General features: G+C 38.4%; 1 protein-coding gene across 6 annotated transcripts in view; it reads left to right on the top strand.

Annotated features, from left to right (window-relative positions):
* Positions 1–12,762: 12,762 nt before the first annotated feature.
* The window catches only part of pclob (piccolo presynaptic cytomatrix protein b), a 77,904-nt gene continuing 66,793 nt past the window's right edge, over positions 12,763–23,873 (top strand). For all 6 annotated transcript variants that reach the window (XM_083551726.1, XM_083551730.1, XM_083551728.1 and 3 more), the window contains exons 1-6: positions 12,763–12,887; positions 17,729–18,495; positions 18,697–19,566; positions 20,636–21,472; positions 21,773–22,717; positions 22,932–23,786. In XM_083551726.1, the coding sequence (XP_083407852.1) occupies positions 17,935–18,495; positions 18,697–19,566; positions 20,636–21,472; positions 21,773–22,717; positions 22,932–23,786 (4,068 nt within the window). In that variant the 5' untranslated portion in view covers positions 12,763–12,887; positions 17,729–17,934. The remainder of the gene's footprint in view (positions 12,888–17,728; positions 18,496–18,696; positions 19,567–20,635; positions 21,473–21,772; positions 22,718–22,931; positions 23,787–23,873) is intronic.

Genomic DNA, 23,873 nt, shown 5'->3' with positions numbered 1-23,873 from the left:
AGCTCTCAAAATACTATTTATTTTTGTTTTATGTGATCAGCTACTGAAAAACAATTAACTGAAAAACATTGCTGGCAAATTAATGTTTTGAAAACAGATTTAAGATAGATTATCAATGCATTAAGATTAAAATAAACAATATGGACAAACATTTGGGGACAACTGAACACATTTACACGGTGGTGAGCAGTGCATTTTACACCCAGGCCTTTAGTAGTGTCCTACCTGAGCCAATCCACTTCTTAATACCATTATTATGACGCCACAACTATAGAAGCCATCAATAGTATATAGAAACATAGTATAACAAAGTATTGCATTACAGACAGGTATTACAAGCAGTGAGAATGAATGCCATTACTAAAGCAAGAAACCCACCGAACACAATTTAACAAGTCTCTCTTAATTTTTTACAGAATCATCAATATAAACCTCATAAAATTACTCCATTTTTTTTTGTGCATTTTTGTGCATTATTTTCATGCATGAAATGCATGAGATTTTCATTGGGAGTGACGAGGATGGACAGTAGTGGAGGATGGAAATGAGTTTGGGGATAAAGTGAGAAAGGCGTGATTGAGATATTTTGGACATGTGCAGAGGAGGGACATGGGGTATATCGGTAGAAGAATGATGAGGATGGAGCCACCAGGAAGAAGGAAAAAAAGAAGGCAAAGGAGCAGGTTTTTTTATGTGGTGAGGAAAGACATGCAGGCAGTTGTTTTGAAAGAGGCTGATAGATGATTCGCTGTGGCGACCCCTAATGAGAGCAGCCAAAAAAAATATTTTCATACATTACAGTTTTTCTGGAGATTTAAAAATATTTGTGTTTTGTGCAAATTCTATTGGAAAGAAAATGCAAAAGAGCATATGGTTTACAAAAAAGCCTGTTTTGAATTATTTTGGTTGCCCTTTCTTCACAGTGTTCAGCTTTTCTTGAAAGGTCTGTCTTGTAAATGTCCTTGTAAGTGAATTTATTTTCCTCTGTCAGTCTTTGTGGATCTATTCTGGACTCTCCGACCATCCAGCCAAAAGACGTGAAAATGGCGACATGACTTCTAGGGGACCTTGTAATGACCAAATCGCTATCTACAGCAAAATGTGATGGCTGAAATCTGATTGATAGAAACTCTTTGAAACTCACACTCAGGAGCACAGAAATGCACCCGAGAGAAACGCGATGAAATGAAGTGAATAGACTATTGGGAATAATTAAATTACATATTGATGGCGTCGCGTGCACAACGCGAAGCCCAGTGTCTCCAGATTTTGCGATTCTGTAGTAATTTCTCCACTAACTGCAAGTCTATTCACTCAGAACAGGCTTGCACATATCTTATACAGCCAACAAACATTATTAGACATCGGTCACAACTACAGAGAGGAGATTTGAACAAACTCTGAACTCCCTCAGGAAATCGCCCGAACAACAAGCAAACAACAGTCTGCACATCCCGAAGGAGCCATCATTGTTGCTGGAGATTTCAACCACTCCAACCTGAGATCTGTACTACCAAAATGCCACCATAATATCTCCTGCTCTACCAGAGGGGACAAAACACTGGACCAGGTATACACAAACATACCTGGGGCATACACAGCCATTCCCCTCTAGCACTTGGGTCAGTCTGATCACCTCTCTTTGTTCATGCTACCCAAATACACACCATTGATCGAATGGGTGAAACCAGCTGTGAGAACAGTAAAGGTATGGCGAGAGGGAACCATTTCTTCTCTACAGCAACAGTTTCAGGATACTGACTGGAACATTTTTGCCTCACAGGCCACACTGGACTCTCACATAGACATGGACATTTACACATCATCTGTTTTGGACCATATCAACACTTGCATTGACAATGTCACTACCATCAAACACTTAAAATGCTTTCCTTATCAGAAGCCATGGATGAACTCTGAAGTCCATCTCCTGTTGAAAGCAAGAGATGCTGCTTTTAAATCTGGCAGCGCAGAGGACTACAACAGAGCCAGGGCCAACCTGAAAAGAGGCATCAGGAAAGCCAAGCTCACATTCACAATTAACATAGAAGCGCACTTCCACAACTCTGACCCCAGAAGCATGTGGAAAGGCATCCAGACCATCATAAACTACAAACCAACAGCTCGATTTCAACCAACCAGCAGTGCCGAACTCAATTACTTTTTTGCTAGTTTTCGATCATGGCATAGGATATTTCACCTCAACGAGTCTTCTGCTGCTTACAGCCCACTTTTACTCTCAACAACGGAAGTCTATTCAGCGTTTAGCAGAGTGGATGCATGCAAGGCAGCTGGCCAGGATGGTTCTCAGAGCATGCACTGGACAACTGGCACAGGTTTTTACTGACATTTTCAACCTGTCACTACCCCAAGCTACGGTTCCTACATGCCTAAAGACCACAACCATCATACCAGTGCCTAAGCACTCAGCTGCCAAATGCCTGAATGACTTTTGCCCAGTTATCACCCTTATTGCTATGAAGTGCTTTGAGAAACTGGTCCTAAATGTGCTCAGTGACCTGGGTATCTGTACCTCCACTTGCAGATGGATTCTGGGCTTTCTCACCAACAGACCTCAATCTGTTAGGTTGGGCAACAAGGTATCCTTAACCCTCATTCTGAACACTGGCATCCCGCAGGGATGTGTTCTGAGCCCGCTACTCTACTCCCTGTTTACCCACGACTGTGATCCTCTGCATAACTCGGACATCTTCATCAAGTATGCAGATGACACCACCGTGGTCGACCAAATCAGCAACGATGAATCGGCCTACAGAGAAGAGATCCTAAGCCTGACAGCATGGTGTGCCACCAACAACCTGACCCTCAACGCCTCAAAGACTAAAGAGCTCACTTTTAAAAAGCTCACTTGGAAATCCAACAGCAGGAGACATTTCCCAGTCAACATCAATGGAACTGATGTAGAGCGAGTCTCCAGCTTTAAGTTCCTGGGAGTTCACATCTCTGAGGATCTGTCCTGGCCTCAGAACACTTTAGCTCTGGTTAGGAAAGCGCAACAATGCCTTCTCGAGAAGTCTCAAAAACCCTCATTCGTCCCCAGGGATCCTGACCCTTCCTTCACTGTATGGTATGAAGGCTCCACTGTGTGTGAATGCAAAGCCATGTAAAGGGTGTACAAAACCGCCCGACGCATTACTGGCACCCAACTACCTGCCATTGAACACCGTCACTACAGCAGATGTCTGCGCAGAGCTCACAACATTATCAAGGACTCTTTACATCCCAGTCATAAACTGTTTAACCTCCTTTCATCAAGAAAGAGATACAGAAACATACGCACCGGAACCAGAAGGTTCAGGGACAGCTTTTTTCCCTTCCAGAATTACACCACTGAACTGTACACTACACCTTTAGATCACTGTATAGACACTGTATATAACTTCTGTACAATTATACATACAATGTACATCTTGCATAGTATATCTCTTTTACTCTTCATTCTCCACACATATTGTGCTTTACGTACATCTGCACTATTTTATCTATGTGTATTTTTAAATCCTTACTGTACATTCTGCCCAACATTTTACATTCATGTATATATGTGTATAGAATGTGTGCGTATATATTAGACTTGCACATTTCTTAAATGCCATAATTTTAACAAACTTAATCTTAATCTTAATCATGACCTTCCACTTCTACACACTTATTCTTCATTGCCGCCATAGCCTTAGAACCATTTACCTGTACTTCTCAACAATGTCCACACATCTCTGCACTGCTATAGCCTTTATATTTATTCATTGTACATATGTTTACATACAGTGAGGAAAATAAGTATTTGAACACCCTGCTATTTTGCAAGTTCTCCCACTTAGAAATCATGGAGGGGTCTAAAATTGTCATCGTAGGTGCATGTCCACTGCGAGAGACATAATCTAAAAAAAAAAATCCAGAAATCACAATATATGATTTTTAAACTATTTATTTGTATGATACAGCTGCAAATAAGTATTTGAACACCTGTCTATCAGCTAGAATTCTGACCCTCAAAGACCTGTTAGTCTGCCTTTAAAATGTCCACGTCCACTACATTTATTATCCTAAATTAGATGCACCTGTTTGAGGTTGTTAGCTGCATAAAGACACCTGTCCACCCCATACAATCAGTAAGAATCCAACTACTAACATGGCCAAGACCAAAGAGCTGTCCAAAGACACTAGAGACAAAATTGTACACCTCCACAAGGCTGGAAAGGGCTACGGGGAAATTGCCAAGCAGCTTAGTGAAAAAATGTCCACTGTTGAAGCAATCATTAGAAAATGGAAGAAGCTAAACATGACTGTCAATCTCCCTCAGACTAGGGCTCCATGCAAGATCTCACCTCGTGGGGTCTCAATGATCCTAAGGAAGGTGAGAAATCAGCCCAGAACTACACGGGAGGAGCTGGTCAACGGCCTGAAAAGAGCTGGGACCACCGTTTCCAAAGTTACTGTTGGTAATACACTAAGACGTCATGGTTTGAAATCATGCATGGCACGGAAGGTTCCCCTGCTTAAACCAGCACATGTCCAGGCACGTCTTAAGTTTGCCAATGACCATTTGGATGATCCAGAGGAGTCATGGGAGAAAGTCATGTGGTCAGATGAGACCAAAATAGAACTTTTGGGTCATAATTCCACTAAACATGTTTGAAGGAAGAAAAATGATGAGTAACATTCCAAGAACACCATCCCTACAGTGGTAGCATTATGCTTTGGGGGTGTTTTTCTGCACATGGGACAGGGCGACTGCACTTTATCATTGAAAGGATGACAGGGGCCATGTATTGCGAGATTTTGGGGAACAACCTCCTTCCCTCAGTTAGAGCATTGAAGATGGGTCGAGGCTGGGTCTTCCAACATGACAATGACCCAAAGCACACAGCCAGGATAACCAAGGAGTGGCTCTGTAAGATGCATATCAAGGTTCTGGCGTGGCCTAGCCAGTCTCCAGACCTAAACCCAATAAAGAATCTTTGGAGGGAGCTCAAAGTCCGTGTTTCTCAGTGACAGGCCAGAAACCTGACTGATCTAGAGAAGATCTGTGTGGAGGAGTGGGCCAAAATCCCTCCTGCAGTGTTTGTAAACCTGGTGAAAAACTACAGGAAACTTTGGCCTTTGTAATTGCAAACAAAAGGCTACTGTACCAAATATTAACATTGACTTTCTCAGGTGTTCAAATACTTATTTGCAGCTGTATCATACAAATAAATAGTTAAAAAATCATACATTGTGATTTCTGAATTTTTTTTTTAGATTATGTCTCTCACAGTGGATATGCACCTACGATGACAATTTCAGACCCCTCCATGATTTTTAAGTGGGAGAACTTGCAAAATAGTAGGGTGTTCAAATACTTATTTTCCTCACTGTATATATCACATGCTGTAAATATGCTACTTATTTATCTGCACTATTTGCACGATTGCTACTTTTTGCACTTCTGGTAGATGCCAAACTGCATTTTGGTTGTACCTGTACTATACAATGACAATAAAGTTGTATCTATATTCATGGACAAAAATATATTAAAACACAAGCCAGTGATTCTGAAAGAGTTTAGGTCAGCGGAGAAGCTGATGGCCCACCACTGCATTCAAATATGCTTGTTAATAATTAATATTAACCTTCACTGTTCTGGGAAGCTTTCCAATAATTTTGCAACGTATGGCTGTTGGGATTTGCCATTTAACCACGATAGCATTGATGGGGTCAGGGTATTTCAAAGGTGTTCAGTGGGGTTGAGGTTATGGCTTTGAACAGGCGACTCAAGTTCCTTTGCTCCAACCTTTGCAAACCATGTCTTTATGGACATGCTTCATCAAAAAGGTCATTGTCATGCTGGAACAGGTTTTGGCATTTTAGTTCCTATGAAGGGAAATTGTAATGCATAAGCATTTAATACAAAACATTCTATACAATTGTGTGCATCCAGTGAAAACAGTTTAAGAAAAGTTCACATACTGTATGAATTATCAATATAGTGTATAGTAAGTATAGAAGGCTACATAAATAATGAGATGTTATCATATATTAAGAATAAACACAATGGTGCATGTGGTTAATGCATGCAAATGAATCACTGACAGATTATAATGTTTACACCAGGATGTTAATATGATAGAAATAGCACATTTCAGAGAATTTCATTCCTTTTATAGTACAGCAATTTGAATTGTTTCATTTATTAATTTGGCATCACACTTGCAATTAGTTATAATTAGTTTTAACCTTTTTATACTGTGGAATGTCCATAAGATAAATTTATTCACTTAACTCCCTAGAATTACATTAAGTTTAGCAGCTATAAACTTTAAAAATCTTAAAATGAATACAAAAATCTTAAAATTAATAAAAAAACAAAAAAAAATTACAAATGACAAAATAGCACAGAAAGACTTGATGGAATAATAACTGACTGAAATATTGTGCAGACTTAATCCAAAACATTAGTTTGGTTTCATTAGCACTGCTTCATTAGTATGTTCTTTTAATACACAAACTTTCATTACTATAGTTCTTAGAAGTTGCATAGGTCATCCTTAACACTCTTATCAGGTACCTGTGAATGAGATATTAATATGGAAATGATCAACATATGCATTAATATGTTTATGTGGTTTGAATTAGAGCTACAGAAAAATGAATTAACACCTTCAGACCAATCAGAGATTTCGAGAATTTACCAGAGCTGTAGTAAAACGCAGGTATTCATTTTATGCAACGTTTCCTTGCATCACTCTGAGCAAGGCTCTTAGCCAGGATATGATGCATTAATCTAACAGATGTGCACTAAATTTCTTTCTTTCATAAATACTAGAGTACATGTGGAAAACAACATCTATGAGAGTGAGATATCTTCTATTTTATTGAAATTGCAACACACTGTAAACAGTGCAAGTTTAGTAAAACATGCTAAATATTCATTATTATATTCATACTTAATATTACAACAGGTTCAATAAAGACAAATTAGTTGAAGTATATGTGCATTAATATTTCATGGTCTGCCCTTAACATATAATAACATGAATAAGGAACAGTTGTATAGCATCCCATCCAACATTTGCACAATGTGTTAGTGAGTAAGTCAGCAGTAGCAACAGCTGTGTATTTGTGACTCATGAATATTTGAGCAGGGACTTGATCTGGCATTGTAATGCAGGAAAACTCTAGCTTTGCCAGCTTATACCCCTACATGCCCTGCCAGTGAAGGTGATATTAAAGTATAACTTTTCTCCTATTGAGGAAAGGTATACCTGACAGCAATGCTGTTTTTTCTCCATGCACTCTGTCTGGCATGCAACATGTATGGGCTTGTAATTGACAGGGTCATGGACATATTCCATTTCAAAATCAATTCTACTCATTACAATGCAGGCATACAAGGAGATTTGTGTGTTACTTAACAGAGAAATGTTTCCAAAATCTATAAAAATAATGCAGCTTTTTGTTCAATCGAATATTATAGATGTATGTGAAGATTTATGTGAAGTTCCTGAAAGGATCTTCAGAATTGATTGTCCCAGTTGCTGGTCTTCATGAAAGTGATTGTGTTACTGCACAGCTATGCAGGCTAAGGAATCATATGCTTGTAAAGGCAGTTCAAAAAGCAAAATCTGAGTTAAACAAGAGCCACATTGCAGATCCAAGAGGATTGTTGCATTTTTATTCTGCTTACGTAAGTCAATGTCAAGGCAGATGCAAAGGCAGAGACATCAAAGGCTTAGTGTTGAATGAGGAGTGAAGCGAATTGTGGGTTTTGACAGACTGGGAGGCTTTTAATGATTTCTCTTTGAGGAAAATGTTATCAAATGTCAAAATCTTTATTGAATCAGTCTTCATGTAAGTGCAATTAACTTGTTCCAGCAGCTTCTCCATTAGTATTTTGGAATCCATGTTTTATATCATTTTGTTGGTCGGTTTTAAAAAGCGTGGTTATTATTCTGTGAAGTGACCGAGCGCATTTTGAATTATGCATTTTAAGCTGGATGTCTCACAGCTCCTTTATCTCAGCTTGAGAATAATGACATTATTAAAGCCTGAATCCAAAAATTCACGTAATAAATGTTTTCATGAATATTTCCCATTAATGTTGATGTTTTTCGTCCTAGCTGCAGCATGATGGTTGCTTTTACAACAACATTAGCATGCACAAAATTATTACAAACAAACAAACTAATTAATTACCAAAATGAACTAATTCATTAGATAGCATGTAGTATTTTCTGCTTTAGAGCTTCTTTCATTTTCATGTAGGTTTCCTTTGTGTTCTCTATTTTTCTTTCATCTCTAATACATAGAAATGAATAGTCCATTAAAAACAAATTTGATGGAAGAAAGAAAGAAAGAAAGAAAGAAAGAAAGAAAGAAAGAAAGAAAGAAAGAAAGAAAGAAAGAAAGAAAGAAAGAAAGAAAGAAAGAAAGAAAGAAATATGGGAAGTGAAAAAGAAAGAAGTATAAAAAAAAATAATTAATGAACAATTAATTATTTACTGTTTTATTTTTCTTATATTAGATTTTTTTCATGCTGCTTTTTCACGAGCATTTTTCAACATATTTTGTTTTTCTGGAATTAACTGCAATGTTTAGGAAGATGACTGCAGGCACATCTTGATTTACACCTTTTCAATTATAAAGTGCTCAGTCTAGACGTCTCTATTCCATTACTCCTTCAAGGACAGTTGACAGCAACTATATTTATTCCTATGTTTGAAAGATTGAAAGGTAGATACATTCCTTTCAGATAATTATTTATTTATGGCAATAACATATATTTTCTCAGTTTCCTAGAAATGCAGTTAATAAAGGAAAAGCTAAAAGTGCAAAATATAATGTAAACAGTTATGCTGAAAATGAAAATGTCCTTTAGAGAATTGGTATCTAACAGGTCAACGGAAGGTCATAGAAAAGTCTATTATGAGTAATGGTATGATATTAGCTTGAGGCCCAATGCTCTGTGTGTGTGTGTGTGTGTGTGTGTGTGTGTGTGTGTGTGTGTGTGTGTGTGTGTGTGTGTGTGTGTGTGTGATGGACACATTTCATAACCGTTCTCATTGTAAAAGAAAAGAATTACAAAACCATTTTCCGATTTCTCCACTACATATGCATACGTAAAAGGCAAAAAACCCTCCCACATCCCACAACCATCATTAAATACTGCATCTCATAAGCCTATAATCTCTTGCTCTTTTCCTTCTAACCCCTCATTTTCTCTCTCCATCTCTATCTCTCATTCACAGCTGTCTGCTTCTCTTTTTCATGCTGCTTACTACGCAGCACTACTGATTTCCTGACTACCTCTGATTGGTCTATTCGGGCAAAAGGAGATTAGGAGGCGGTCCCCGATCAGCTGGAGGGCAAAAGCGAAAGAGGGAGGAAGAGGAAAGTGAGAGGAGGGGGGAGAGACAGAGATGCTGTCTCTTTAAGAGTATTTTTAGGCTGGCAGTTAGTACTGGTCAGTGGTGGGGAAAAAACATTAGTGGCAGTAGAGCAATATTGCTGCCCATGGTCATGGCTGACAAGGACAAATCCACAGTGATGTAAACGTGCATTTAACATTTTCATAGTAAAATTCATACCCTAGTGCTGTAGAAGGATGGGTATATTCCAGCCTATGACTCTTTATTTAATGGAACTAAATGAAGGTAAGCATTGTTTCAATGAGGTTGTCTCTCTGTTGTTTGCTTATCCTTACTTTGCAATGAAAGTTTTATAGTGTGTAAGTTGAAGCAAACCAGATTCAAGATCAGATCTGAATTTCCATATAGTGCCTGTGTTGCATACTGATATCATGTCTGGTTAATAGCACATCCTCGTTTTTTAACTTCTCTAGGGCAGACATGTAAATTTAATGAAACTGGCAAACAGTGGATGATCAGGTTACTGGATTGATTACAATTTGACCCCCTGCTGTACTCTACACTCTTACCTCATATGAGTGCCTTTGCTGTCAGCTGTCATTCAAATTTATTGTAGTAGAAATGTGTACTAGTTTTATTTAATGACTCTGCATTTGTATAGTCACATCTAAGCATGCTTTTAAAAAGAAATCTTCTCAAATTAAATGAAATTTGTTCATGATAGGAAAAAAACATCATGCATACATTAGGTGTGATCTGAATTTTCACACAATGGCAATTCAATTCAAAGTGGAATTCAGTATATGTTCTGAAATTGCTTGTGATCTCAGAAAACATGACATAGAAAACCTATTATACCTTATATTAAACCTATATATTAAAATCAATTACCCTATTCAATTTTTAATACACACTAGGACAAATTAAGATATAAGTAAATATTCTTATATTATGTTTTATATATCTTCTTTCAGCCTCTCCCATTAGGGGTCACCACAGCGGATCATCTTTCTCCATATAATCTTTTATATATAAATGTTATCTTTCAAATAATCACAAACATGAGCTTACTTTCACTGGCTTGCTGTTCAACTTCAATTTAAATAAAATTATTCTTTGCCTCTTAGGAGAAAGGTACACATTTTATTCATAAATTGTAAAACACTACACAAACACACACCCACACCAAACCCTCATGTACAGAGGGAGGCATGAGTGATTCCAGCTTCCTGCTGTTCACACAAACCCCACGCGTGACGCAACAAATGACCATCATCGCCCACAGCCTCCCCCAGAACACGACACACATGCCAAGTAGGAGTAGGGAGAGCGGGGGCTTTATATCCTGCACGACTCACAGTCGCTACACACATGCATTGCTCACATTTTAACTCTCTCATGGCAGCTAAGAAGTGTCGCAAAGCACATCTTTCCTTTTCTCATTCTCTGTGTTTTAATGGATTCCTGCTCACTATCTGGATACTACAAAGCAGAGTAGCCTCCTCATTTATATTCAGAGGTGTTGCACCAAAGAAGTGTGACTTGGATATTTTCTTGCCCTTATGCTGAGAAAAGAATATAAGCATTGCTCTATATTAGTCTTATAAGTCAGTGGAGCATTTTCAATGCTGGACTCTTATCTGAGAGGATAAAGCCCCGTCTCAGCATAATGTATGTGTATTACTGCTGTGTTTCTGTGGGTCTTTTAAGTGAGACCAATACAATTTTGCTATAGTTAATATTGAAAAAAAAATCTAGAACATATGTTTGAAATGAGGTACATATATCGGTTGCGTTTCTACACGTTTAGCTGCATTAGTTGCACTTTAGCTGGATTTGTTAGTGTAAACACTTCACAGGGTCGTTCTAAAACGCTATCAAGTGCTTCATGCTAATTGACAAGATTGAATGTGTGCTGGAAAGGTATACATCGTTTATCTGATTTCTGCTCCCAGGAGGTATTCTGCCTAAAAGCAATGCAGCAAACTTGGCAGACAGTTTGGACTGTTCTTGGTTAGCTGACAGGCTTTGGCAAGAAAACTTTGAATATCTGTTTAGATTTAGTGAGTCTTTTAGAAGGAAAACTCATCTAGGATCGAAGCCAAGTGCCACAAGTTGCACACTCACGATTCAGTCTGCTCGTCACTGAGCCTACATTGAATAACTTTCTGGTGAAAAAACAGCCTAAAATAAACCACTGATGGTACCATGGGTGATTCATGATTATGGTCTTCCCATTCTTTGTGCCTTTATGAATTATGTAAATGTTTAGAATGTGAACTGCCTATACAGGGTGCAAATTGCCCAAAAATAAGATAAATTAATTCACCTGTTTACAGCTTGATAGATATTTCATATGTCCTCTAAAATATTTCATACATATTATTAACACTGGTACAACTGGCCATGTCTAATACACCACCACACACCCCTGAGAATGACACATCCTTTTGGTATCCTTAAAGAAATCGTATTTAACCATAGCAAATTTTGTGCTAATGAATAAATCGTATTAAGTCATTGAAATGTATTCTCACAAACCCACAGTCTAAGCACAGTCCTCTTGATATATGACTGTTCATAAAATGTGTCATGATTACATAAAGGTGAATAAAAGGTCTTTTGTGATTTGTATTATTATGCTCGGTCTAGGCAAATCTAAACACTAATAAGCTAGAAAGTTTGACGAACTAAAACTGTTTATGTAAACTACTGAGGGACGCAGGGAGGTAAAGTTTGAATAAATGGTTTGTGGGGGTTGTTTGAAGTGTCTTCTGGCCACAGCTGGTCTGGAGAACAGCTTTATTGTGTAGCTAATAGCATTTGAAGGTTTGCTTATTGATTGAAGAAAAAAAGGTGATTGAGATTATTTGTGAAAAATCTTTGACTTGTTCTAAGCAAGAGCTTTTATTCAGCCAATGAAAAATAGCTTTTGTCATATATATTGTATATGTGATATAAAGAGGAGGGCAAGAGAAGGGCAGATGGCACATTTTGCCATGCCTTATTAATGTTCATTGGAATCCTGAGGGTGATTTGTGTGAGATTGTATATAACATATTCCGGGTTTGAACTTTGGAGCAATGACAAGAACTAGTGAGAAAGATGTGTGACTCTCGAATGCATTAAAAACCGAGCATATTCTGTAAAATAAATTAAAATGTTCCTTTTTTAACTTTATTTTCTGTTCATTCTCTTACTGCTAGAGGCAATGTGCTGGCAGAAAATACCTTCAACATTACTATGAAAATGAAATGATCTCCAATAAAAGGTAAATAGCTCAGCACAAAGGTAATCCTGGTAAAAAGATATTAGCATAAAGAGTAGTTTTTGTCCCTTTAACTCCACTCCAATACAGTCAGGTGATGGGCTAATCACCTGGCCCGTGTCGCGCATGCGCAGTAGCGAGAACGGGAGCCGCGGTGCTCTCACCAGCCAGCATCACGGAGCTGGGAGAGGGCGAGCAACAGCGGAAGCTCTTGGTGCAGAAATGGGTGAAATACCCGGCATCTGCGTGAGGTATGGGTCTGATTTGGGAATAGTTTTTTTTTCATGATCGCTCTTTTCCGTTTCGATTTTTAGGTCATCTGAGAAAGCAGGTATGCGTGTAGAATAGGAAGGAGTAGCGCGCGCGAGCGTGCGTGTGTGAGTGTGTGTATATGTGCGCGCGCGGCGGCGTGTGTGTGTGTGTGTGTGTGTAGACTGCCTGAAGATGAAGCCGCTGTTAGGATGCGGTTGTTGACTGGAGAGCGGTGAATCGGCCCTGGCATGGTAGTAACCTGTAAATGGTCAAGGACAAATGCAGAGATGTGAAATATGCTAATGACAGATATGAATCCGTATTCACACAGGACTTGTTTGCTCTCTGGAATCTGGATCAGACGGAATCGGCATTATAATAATCGTAGTAGATTGCATTGCAGGTCTGTGGAGCACCTCGACAGACATAGACGTACATTACAGGTTGGCAATGTAACCAATGAATGCATTAATTGTCCATAAACCGGAAAGTATCCGATCCAAATTCTTGTTCTTGAGTGATAATCAACTATACGACGTCCGATTAATCGAAGCAGACTCTGCATTCGCTTGAGTTTGTTGTTATTCAATTTTCCTTAGAGGTTTCCTATGGGGATGAGCATTTGCGCATGCATTAGTGGTTTAAAAATATATATATAAATATATGAATATATTTATTACATTTTTGATTGTTTTGCTATTCGGAAGGTCGCCAGAAATTGACTGGGTTTCTCTGCTGAGCCATGTTTCCATTTCCTCTTTATAAGCTTCAAATACAGAAACCTGAAGGTTGATCCGCACGGGTGTGGAAGAAGAGGAAGTGGCCGAATAACTGACTCGAATATTTTACTACTCATGTACAGATAAATCCCAAACGAGATAATTTAGGATTTAATTTATAGAAGTCGAATTACCTTATGTATTATTCAAAGTGTCAGGGTATAAATTGTGTAAAAGGACACACACATACACACATGAAGGGAATGCTTTACTCAGCCATGTCTGTGCAGAATTACAGTGCATTCATGTACTCTACTCCAGGCTCGCTTGTGTTTTGGCTCGTGTTGCATTAAACGCCGACAGGAAAACGCTGATGAAGAGCAGCACTGGCGCGGAGGTAGAGAGCTGTCCATAGTGCTGAACAACACCGTCTGAACAGTGTAGTAAATACAGATGCAGTAAACTCCGGTCTGATTTATCAAGGCTACTGTGAGCATTCTTTTCCATTCTCCTCTCGATCCTTTGGGGAAAATCTGGTGTCATCTGGTGCATTATATTGTTTATACTTGCCAATGTTGTCTGTGTGTTATCACTGGTTTTATTCATGTACATTCGCCTAAAAGATGCATATTCAACATTTCCTTTTCGTGCACACTCATGATTCAGTCTGCTCGTCACTAAGCCTACATCAAATAACTTTCTGGTGTGACACAAACTTAAAAAAAAAAAAACACTGATGGTATCATGGGTGATACATGATCATGGTTTTCCCATACGTTGTACCGTTATGAATCATGTAAATCTTTAACATGTGAACAGGCCATACAGGTTCATATTACACCCAGATAAGAGAAGTTCATTTATCTGGTTACAGCTTGATAGATATTTCATATGTCCTATAAAATATTCCATACCTATTATTAACACTGGTACAACTGGCCATGTCTAATACACCCCACACACCCCTGAGAATGGCACAGGTATCCTTCAAGGAGTCATATTTAACCATAGCAAATTTTGTGCTAATGAGTAGATCAGATCACGTCTAGCCTCAGTCATTGACCTGTATTCTAAATCTTACAACTCACAGTCTAAGCACAGGCCTCTTGATATATGACTGTTCATAAAATGTGTCATGATTACATAATATTGCATAAAAGGTATTTAGTGATTTCAGGTGTATTATTATGCTTGGTCTAGGCAAATCTAAACACTAATAAGCTAAAAAGTTTGACAAACTAAAATTATATAACTGTTTAATTAAACTATTGAGGGACGCAGGGAGGCAAGGTTTAAATAAATGGTTTGTGGGGGTTGTTTGAAGTGTCTTCCGGCCACAGCTGGTCTGGAGGGCAGGTTTATTGTGTAGCTAAAAGCATTTAAAGGTTTGCTCATTAATTGTAGAAAAAAAGTGATTGAGATTCTTTGTGGAGTATCTTTGACTTGTTCTAATCAAGAGCTTTTATTCAGCCAATGAAAAATGGCTTTTGTCTTATATATTGTATATGTGATATAAACAGGAGGGCAAAAGAAGGGCAGATGGCACATTTTTTACGCCTTATTAATGTTAATTGGAATCTTGAGGGTGATTTATGTGAGATTATATATAACATAACATATAATATAAACTTTGAAGCAACAATGAGAGCTAGTGAGAAAAAATCTCTCTGTGAATCTTGATTTGATCTGTTTAATTAACTATGCAATACATTGTCAAAATTGCAAATGGCATTATTCACGTATAGATGAAAAAAAATAATAAAATAAAATTATATATATATAAATATATAATTTTTTTTTTTTTTTTTTTTTTTTTTTAAACATTTAAAAGATTAATATTTTGCCACTTTTGGCTTGAGCCATTTTTTTCCCAGAAATGTATTGGCCTTGGACAAAAAACCTTTATATGATGAAGTGTAGACATTTTATATTTAATTCTGTTTCTGAAACTAAAGCAAGATTCAATCTGAAACAAAAATAAACATAATGCATTTTAGTCTGGGAGAAAATTATGCGGTTTGATTATTATTTTCCCCAGTCCTGCTATAATTTTTTCAAATTACTATTTTTTTATTGGACATTTGTCCACTGTAATTTTTACATTATGTTTTGATGACAATTTGACAGCAAGAGCATTCGGACAGAGAGTATCTGATTACAGTATCTATGATACTTTAGCTTTAGATTGCAGAATGACTACATTTATTGCTATGTTTTAATTAGACTCATTATACAGCACAGTCTAAGCAAGCAAACGGTTATATAGTAGGCTAAGTAAAATAATTTCTACATTTTGTAAAGTATTTTTATTTTACAAAATGATGTAGAAATTATTTAGTAAAATATTTTTATTTTTGGTAGCATGTTAGTGTAGCAGTTACCACTGATGCATCATTACTCTCAGGTTCCCACTTCAATCCTAAATTTGGATTATTGTGTGTGAGTTTGGCAGGTTTTGCCCACGTTCATGTGTGTGTCTGTTGTTACTTGGGTTTCTATTGTCCAGAACCATGCAGGGAGGGATATTGGTTTTGTTGATTTACACAAAGCCAACCTACGTTACCTAACAATGGCCAAATCAAGAATTTAGCCACAGTGACACCTGAATGTTTTTTTCCAGACCTAGGATTACATTACATAATCATTATGTACATCATTTTATTAATAAACCTTTTTTAATAAACCTTAAAAAAAATTCCTAGTTTATATAACTAGTGGCATCCTGCATGTGGTATCATAAACTATTCATAACTACAATATAAAACTGTGTGAAAATATTGTTATATTGATATCAAACACCTCTGTCAGATTGGCCTGTTTAAAAACAAGTAGAATAACGCTTCTGTCAGTTGTTTATGCTGTTCTCTTGATTTTTTTTTTTGGGAAGTGGTAGCTCGGTGGTTATGAGTTTATCAGTTTCCAAGCTGCCGGTTTTGGGCCCTGAAACAAGGCTCTTAAGCCAGATAATTGAAAATGGCTCTGGATTAGGGCATCTGCCTAATGCCAAAAATATATAAAGTATAGGATCAAAAAGACTGTTCAGTGGTTTCGAACATACAACCCACTAATCAGAATCGAGTAATCAGGCAGACAGTAGTATCATAAAAAATCAGCTCATCTTCTCTTGGAGAAGTCTTAGCTCACTGATGAAGATGTTGGACATTTAATTAGAAGATTGCATTAATAATGACTAAAATGTATGCCATTTTTTGATTGCTTCTTAGTTGAATGTAGTGTAATAAACTCTAAGGGATTTCTGGATTTCTTTTCGGCTTCTCCCGTTAGGGGTCGCCACAGTGGATCCTCCGCACGTTTGATTTGGCACATGTTTTACGCTGGATGCCCTTCCTAACGCAACCCTCCCCAATTTATCCGGGCTTGGGACCGGCACTAAGAGTGGCTGGGGATGGTTCCCTGACCGGGAATCGAACCCGGGTCGCAGCGGTGGGAGCGCTGCATCTTAACCACTAGACCACCAGGGGACCTAGTGTAATAAACTCTAAGATCAATTTAAATTGAAACAAGGCTGTTATCTTTAAACAATTACACAAATCATCACAATCATAGTACAAGTAAAAGACTGCATTTATTCAATTCCATTTTTAATAGGATCCAACTTCATAATTCTCTATCTTACCCTTAAATGTCTCAGTTAATTGAGTTGTTAATCTTTTAAACATCTCTGATGGCACCTTTACGATGAAAAAGCATTAATTTTTTTGTGGATTATCAGAAAAATAAACAGAAAAAGAAAAAAAGTCTAGTTTTATAGATTAGTGATACTAATCTTGGTCCTAATAATACAGCATTTTGGGAAGGTTTTGTATCACTTTTAATCTTTTAAAGTTGCGTTGTCAGAAGCTTACTTTTTTTTTTAGTTTAATAAAGTAAATACAATCCAAATAGCTGAGTAGTTCTATAGGACTGTGAATCTGTCTGTGGAAACTCCAATTTTTGCTATCATGTTGATTTTGTCAGGCTTTGATTTGACCTGTTTTAAAGTAAATAAAGTTGTATTTGTCCCTTTCTCTCTTTCTAACTCCTCTTTTCTTCCTCTATCATGTTTTCTGCTTTCTAATTTAATTACCTTCTGTTTTTTTATTTTTTATTTCTGTCCGAAGGTAATGTGCCTGCAGATGTGAATGAATCATAAAATCCTCCACAAACCCCTCACAACACTCCAAGAAACTGGATCAGTTACTTTATTGATTTTCTGTCTGCACCACCCATACTGGCAGACGGTGCCTCCCAGGTGCAGCCTACCTTCCCATCCCAATAAAAACCTTTCCTTTCAACTGCTCCCAGAACCCTGTATCCTTCATACAGAATGTTCTCTTCAAATTTTTTGGGTGGGGGGAATCCTCTGAGTGCAATGTCTTCTGCAGTGAACAAGTTCAGCCTGTTTGGTGAAGAGACAGAGGATGGAAAAGGAAAGCAGGGGCCTCTGAAGCCAAAAATACCTGAACAGCATGGAAATGGACAGCCTGTCTTAGAAGGATCTCAAAAACACGGCACAAAGAAGTCACCGGGAGGGCATGTGGATGATGCTCAAAATCAAATAACAGGCAGGGGGCTACCCCAGCATCCACCATCTGGAAGAGGTAGTCCTCAGCAACAAAGAGCCAGTAGAGGAAGACCTATGGGGAGGGGACAATCTTCACAACATCCAACAGGCAGGGGTGACCCTTCACATCATGAGCCTTCAGGACCTGGGACTCACGAAGCAAAAACAGCTGCAGTATCTGCATCAGACTCAGAGACACTCTGTCTGATCTGTAAAAACACAAAACTTAATTTTCAGTCCAAGGAACCACCCAACCATAACACCTGTACACAATGTAAATCTGTTGTCTGCAGTATGTGTGGCTTTAGTCCGCCAGATGCAGCTGTAAGTAATCTAAATCATTTATTTATTCAGTAAATGTTATATATCTCTTTGTATTGCTATACAATGAATAAATCCAAAGTTTGTAATTTTACTTATGGCAATAATGTAAAGATAAAACTGTTTTCTGTTATTTAAGTGGTTGGTTGTACAACACTACACAAGTTGCATGAACAAATAATGGATTTTTTTTTTAAATTGCAGGCTACCGAGTGGCTTTGCCTCAACTGCCAGATGCAAAGGGCCCTTGGATTTGAAGAATCCCCTACCCCCTTTAAATCTAGCAAAACATCCACAACCTCTCCATCCCCTATCAAGCAAAAGCCAACAGCACAAAAAAAGGACACTACACAGAGTCAAGCCTTACACCCATCCTCTAGTCAGCAGAGCAAGCCTTCAGAGGGTCATAAAGCACATGGACAGGACTGTTTAACTACAGCAACAACGTCAGCTTCACATCCACAACAAAAGCCAACTCAGCAACAAAAAATAAAAGAAGCCCCATTGCCTGCCAAGTCTGAACCACCAACACAACCTGAACCTCCCAAGGAACAGTCTGGATTTTTTGGTTTCAGGTCCGGTGGTGCTCGATCCCGATCACCATCTCCTCAGCCTACAGTCTCTGCTGTTTCTGGAAAGGTTCTAGGCTTTGGCTCCTCCCTTTTCAGCTCTGCATCTAATCTGATTTCATCAGCTGTTCAGGATGAGTCTTCCACAATGCAGCCAATCTCACGTAAAGCCTCCAGTGTTTCCCAGTCGTCTGACAGGTCTACACCTCCAGTATCTCACAAAGGCTCAGAGGCTTCTAAGGACTCTCCCAAACCTCCCACAACGCCCAAACAAGAACAAAAGAACACTGATGTAACACAAACAACCAAAACAACTTTCGACCAAACAAAAGAGAAAACAACTTCTTCACAGTCTCCAAAAGCTAGTCCGAAATCTCTTTCCAAAGCCTGTCCAATCTGCAAAGTGGGTCTGAAGAAAGAACCTCCAAATTACAATACTTGCACTGAGTGCAAAACTACTGTGTGTAACCAATGTGGTTTTAATCCCATGCCTTATCAACCAGAGGTAAGCAAGACAGAAAGATTCCATTTTATCTCTGTAAATTTACATTAGTATTTCATTAAGACGCCAGCAGACCCAATATAGATAGAAATTGTACAAAAAGAGTACTTGTGCTGTTGTACTAATTACAGTGGAATAATTTCCCTTATTTGGCGTATTTGAAAGGCAAGTAAAATTAAGTAATTAGATACAAATTATTAAAATAAATAGTGTACATCTCTGGCTAAACTTGAGAATGTGGTCATGATGTAAATCTCAGTATGAGTTTGGGGACTCACGTTGAGGTTCCTAATATTTGTTTAATTCAAATACGTATTCATATCTGCACATTAAATACATAATCCATATGACCAAGAATGGCCGCTTGGCTCCAGTATTGACAAACCGCCACTTTTGGGGCCCTTGAGAAAGGCCCTTCCATTCTGTGCTCCAGGGGTTCTGAATCATGGCTGACCCTGCACTTTGACCACAGATATATACATGTGACAAGTAAAAAAACCCTTTACCTTATTCAAAGATTAGGTATACATTTAAAATGCTTGACTTTCACTTTTTAGACCAGTAAATGTGTGGGAGGGTATTAATTAAAAAAGGGTTCTGAAATCTTGACCTCTTATTGTGAGCTTTGGGTCGTGTGTGGCATAGTTGCAAAGTTTGCTAGAAAATAAAAGAAGCTAAGAAAAGGTTCCCACCACCCATAAAGTCTTCATCTGGCAGGCCTCACCATGTCAAGCAGGACAAATTTTAAATATTTAAGGGAAACTCAGGAAGAAATTATGACACCTATGACTTAAATCGTACTTTCCTTGTTTTATGGCTGTAAAGCAAAATTTTTTTCTTATTGTATATATGAACACTGGTGATAAGTGAGAACATGGAAACATCCACTATCTCCATGGTTTGTGGCATATGAAGTGTTTTGGATAAATACACACACTGTAATTTATTGGTGCATTGAATGCTGCCATTTTCTTTTTCAAGCTAATCAGAATGAAAAAAATGTTTGTACTTTGTACTATACTATAAAGAATATAAATAAATGTGACTCATAACAATTGTTTCGATATTTCAGGGAAAAGACTGGCTTTGTTTAACCTGTCACACTCAAAGGACACTCAAAAGCATTGAACCACAAGGTTCTCCTGTGATGAAGCCTCACCCTCAACACCATGAAGCCACAACCCAAAAGAAAAATTCTGCTACAGGTCCCACATCAAATCAGCCCACTCTTCAACCAACAGAGATTAGTAGTGCCAACAAGACAGGCACTCAGATAGAGGGAAGTAATAAACAACAACTTATTTCAGTGTCAACAGTAACAAGTAACAAGCATAATCAACAGGCAGCAAAACCTGACATACCTTCGACACAGACTGAAGCCTCCCAAAAAGAATCAAGTTTCTTCAGTTTTGGCTTTGGTGGTGCGCGTTCTCGATCACCATCTCCTCAGGTGGCTAACTCTGCTGTTTCTGGAAAGGTTTTAGGCTTTGGCTCCTCCTTACTTAGCTCAGCATCTAACCTTATCCCGTCAGCTGTTCAGAACGAACCTTCCACCACACCACCAACATCACGAAAGGGATCTACAGTGTCCCAACAATCTGCCAATGCAACCAGTACAGTTCCAGCATCAGAAAAAGCATCTGCAGCATCCTTAACACAGCCAGAGACTAAATCGTCAATTGTTGATGAGAAGACACCAGGACATCAGCAAAGTATGGGACCCTTATCTCAAGGAAAGACACTCGAACAGATGTCAAAAATAGATAAATATGCTCAACATCTTCCCAAAGCCTGTCCACTTTGTAAAGAAGAGCTTAGGAAGGATCCTTCTAATTACAATGTCTGCACTAAATGCAAAAAGTATGTTTGTGACCGTTGTGGATTCAATCCAATGCCTCATCAAACCGAGGTAAGATAACTGGATGCACTGCAGTTTATTCAATATGTATAATTGTTTTTTGTTGTCCCTTGAAGTTCCTTAAATTATTGATATTGTACCATTTAATTTGATATACATTTGCGTAAAACTTTACAGGTTCTATAGGATAACCTTTCTGTTGTGCCACAATAGTTGATATTCCCACAATAGTTTAGCTGAATCTGCAATGTGCTTTTAATAAAAAAATTTTATTAGACTGGCAATATCTGTTTATTTGGCCATTTTAAAAGATATTGCAACATTCTTTCATTATTTTGTCTGAAATTCCAGGTGACAGAGTGGCTTTGCCTGAACTGTCAGATGCAAAGAGCACATGGTAATGATCCAGTAGTGCCCCAGAAAATATCAGTCCAACCCCACTCTTCACCAAAGGCAGGGGTGAAATCATCAGTACAACATAAAGATCCTGGTGCTGTGGACTCTGTAGAGAACGTAAGGGACATTCAGGAAACAAAGCAACTTCAAAAGAAAGCACCAAATGACTCACCCACTGTCCCCAAACATCACCACCTAGAAAGTGGGAAACCTTTGAGTGATACATCAAAGCCAGACAAGCCCGAATCCAAGGATGACTTGGGTTTCTTTGATTTTGGCTTTGGTGGTTCAAGATCAAGATCACCATCTCCCAAGCCTGCCGCCTCTGCAGTTTCCGGAAAGGTTCTCGGCTTTGGTACATCCTTCCTCAGCTCAGCATCCAATCTGATCTCTTCAGCTGTTATGGATGAGCCTTCCGGCACACCACCAGCCTCTCGTAAAGGTTCATCAGTCTCTCAAAGTTCTATTAGTTCTACCACACCGCCATCCTCTCGAAAAGCTTCTGCAGTTTCACAGACTGTGTCAAAAACAACACCACCTACTTCCCTTAAGGGCTCATCAGTTTCACAGATATCTAACAAGACTGGAACTTCAGCCACAATGCCAGTTACTTCAAGCAAAGAGACTGACATTTTGCAGGACACAACAAAGGAAATCAAACAATCCTTAAATGAAAAGGCAGATGGAAAGAAATTACAGAAACCACAGCCACCCAACACATTATCTGAAAAAGTTAAGGAGTCTGCAGCTATTGAAAAATCATCTCAGCAGCTACCAAAAACCTGTCCACTTTGTATGGTAGACATAAAAAAAAATGTCCCTAACTACAGCACCTGTTCTGAATGCAAGTGCATTGTGTGTAACCTCTGTGGATTCAGCTCCATGCCTCAAGAAACAGAGGTAAGCTTTTACATTTTATTTGTAGGCTTTCATGCATGCTAATTATTACGTTCTTTTAGTTTAAGTTTAAATGTATTTGCTGTTGGTAATTTCTGACTTTAGCATAAACATGTTTTCTTTTTGCTTTTTATTTTTTTTAGCAAAGGTTTATCATAAAAACATAAAAATCTAATGCAAGACATCTGAATATTTAAACAATCTGCTTTAATTTCAGAAAACAGAGTGGCTCTGTTTAAACTGCCACACAAAACGAGCATCAGGAATATCTTCTATGCAGTTTAGCAAAATTCCCCTATCTCCTCAAAATAAGAAGAGTTTGACTATGTCAGACCACCCTGACAAGACGAAAAATCTTCCTGATAAAACTATTCATAAAGGCCAGACAACTGCTGAGGTAAAACAAAAAGATGAAATATCTGCTGCAGCAGCAGAGAATCAGGTCAGTCAGCAGCAGCCTACGCGACAACACAGTGTGGAGAAAACTCAAAAGGCTTCAAAAGTTGAGTCCACTTCTGCCAAGGACAAACCCCTTCAAGAAAACTCAGGATTCTTTGGTATTGGTGGTGGGCGATCTCGATCACCATCCCCTCAGCCAGCTGTCCCTGCTGTTACTGGGAAGATGTTAGGATTTGGTTCTTCCTTTTTCAGCTCGGCATCGAATATAATCTCATCAGCTGTTCCGGATGAGGCTTCCACGACACAATCGACCACTCGGAAAGATTTGACAGGTACTCAAAGTTCCATTAGGTCTGATACGCCAACTCCATCTTTCCGCAAAGGTTCCAGAGACACCCAGGCATCCCAAGGGGACTTTCAGAAAAAGCAGACAGATACAAATAAATCACAGGTTATAGAGAAAAAAGAAGGAAAGAAATCTGAGCACCTAAATCCAACTGAATCCAATCCAGAGCCATCAAAAATGAAAGAATCATCCCAAGTCCTCCCTAAAAGCTGCCCTCTCTGCAAGGTGGAGATCAAGAGTTATCCTCCCAACTACAATACCTGCACTGACTGCAGAAACATTGTATGCATTCAATGTGGATTCAATCCTTCACCTCACCAAAAAGAGGTAAAATATTATTATTAAACACCCCTAATATATATATATATAGTGAGGAAAATAAGTATTTGAACACCCTGCTAATTTGCAAGTTCT

Source organism: Silurus aristotelis (genome assembly GCF_946808225.1).
Source record: "Silurus aristotelis genome assembly, chromosome: 10".
Lineage (NCBI taxonomy): Eukaryota > Metazoa > Chordata > Actinopteri > Siluriformes > Siluridae > Silurus > Silurus aristotelis.
Note: the sequence above shows the minus strand (reverse complement) of the source record. Positions and strands in the feature narration are given on the sequence as shown.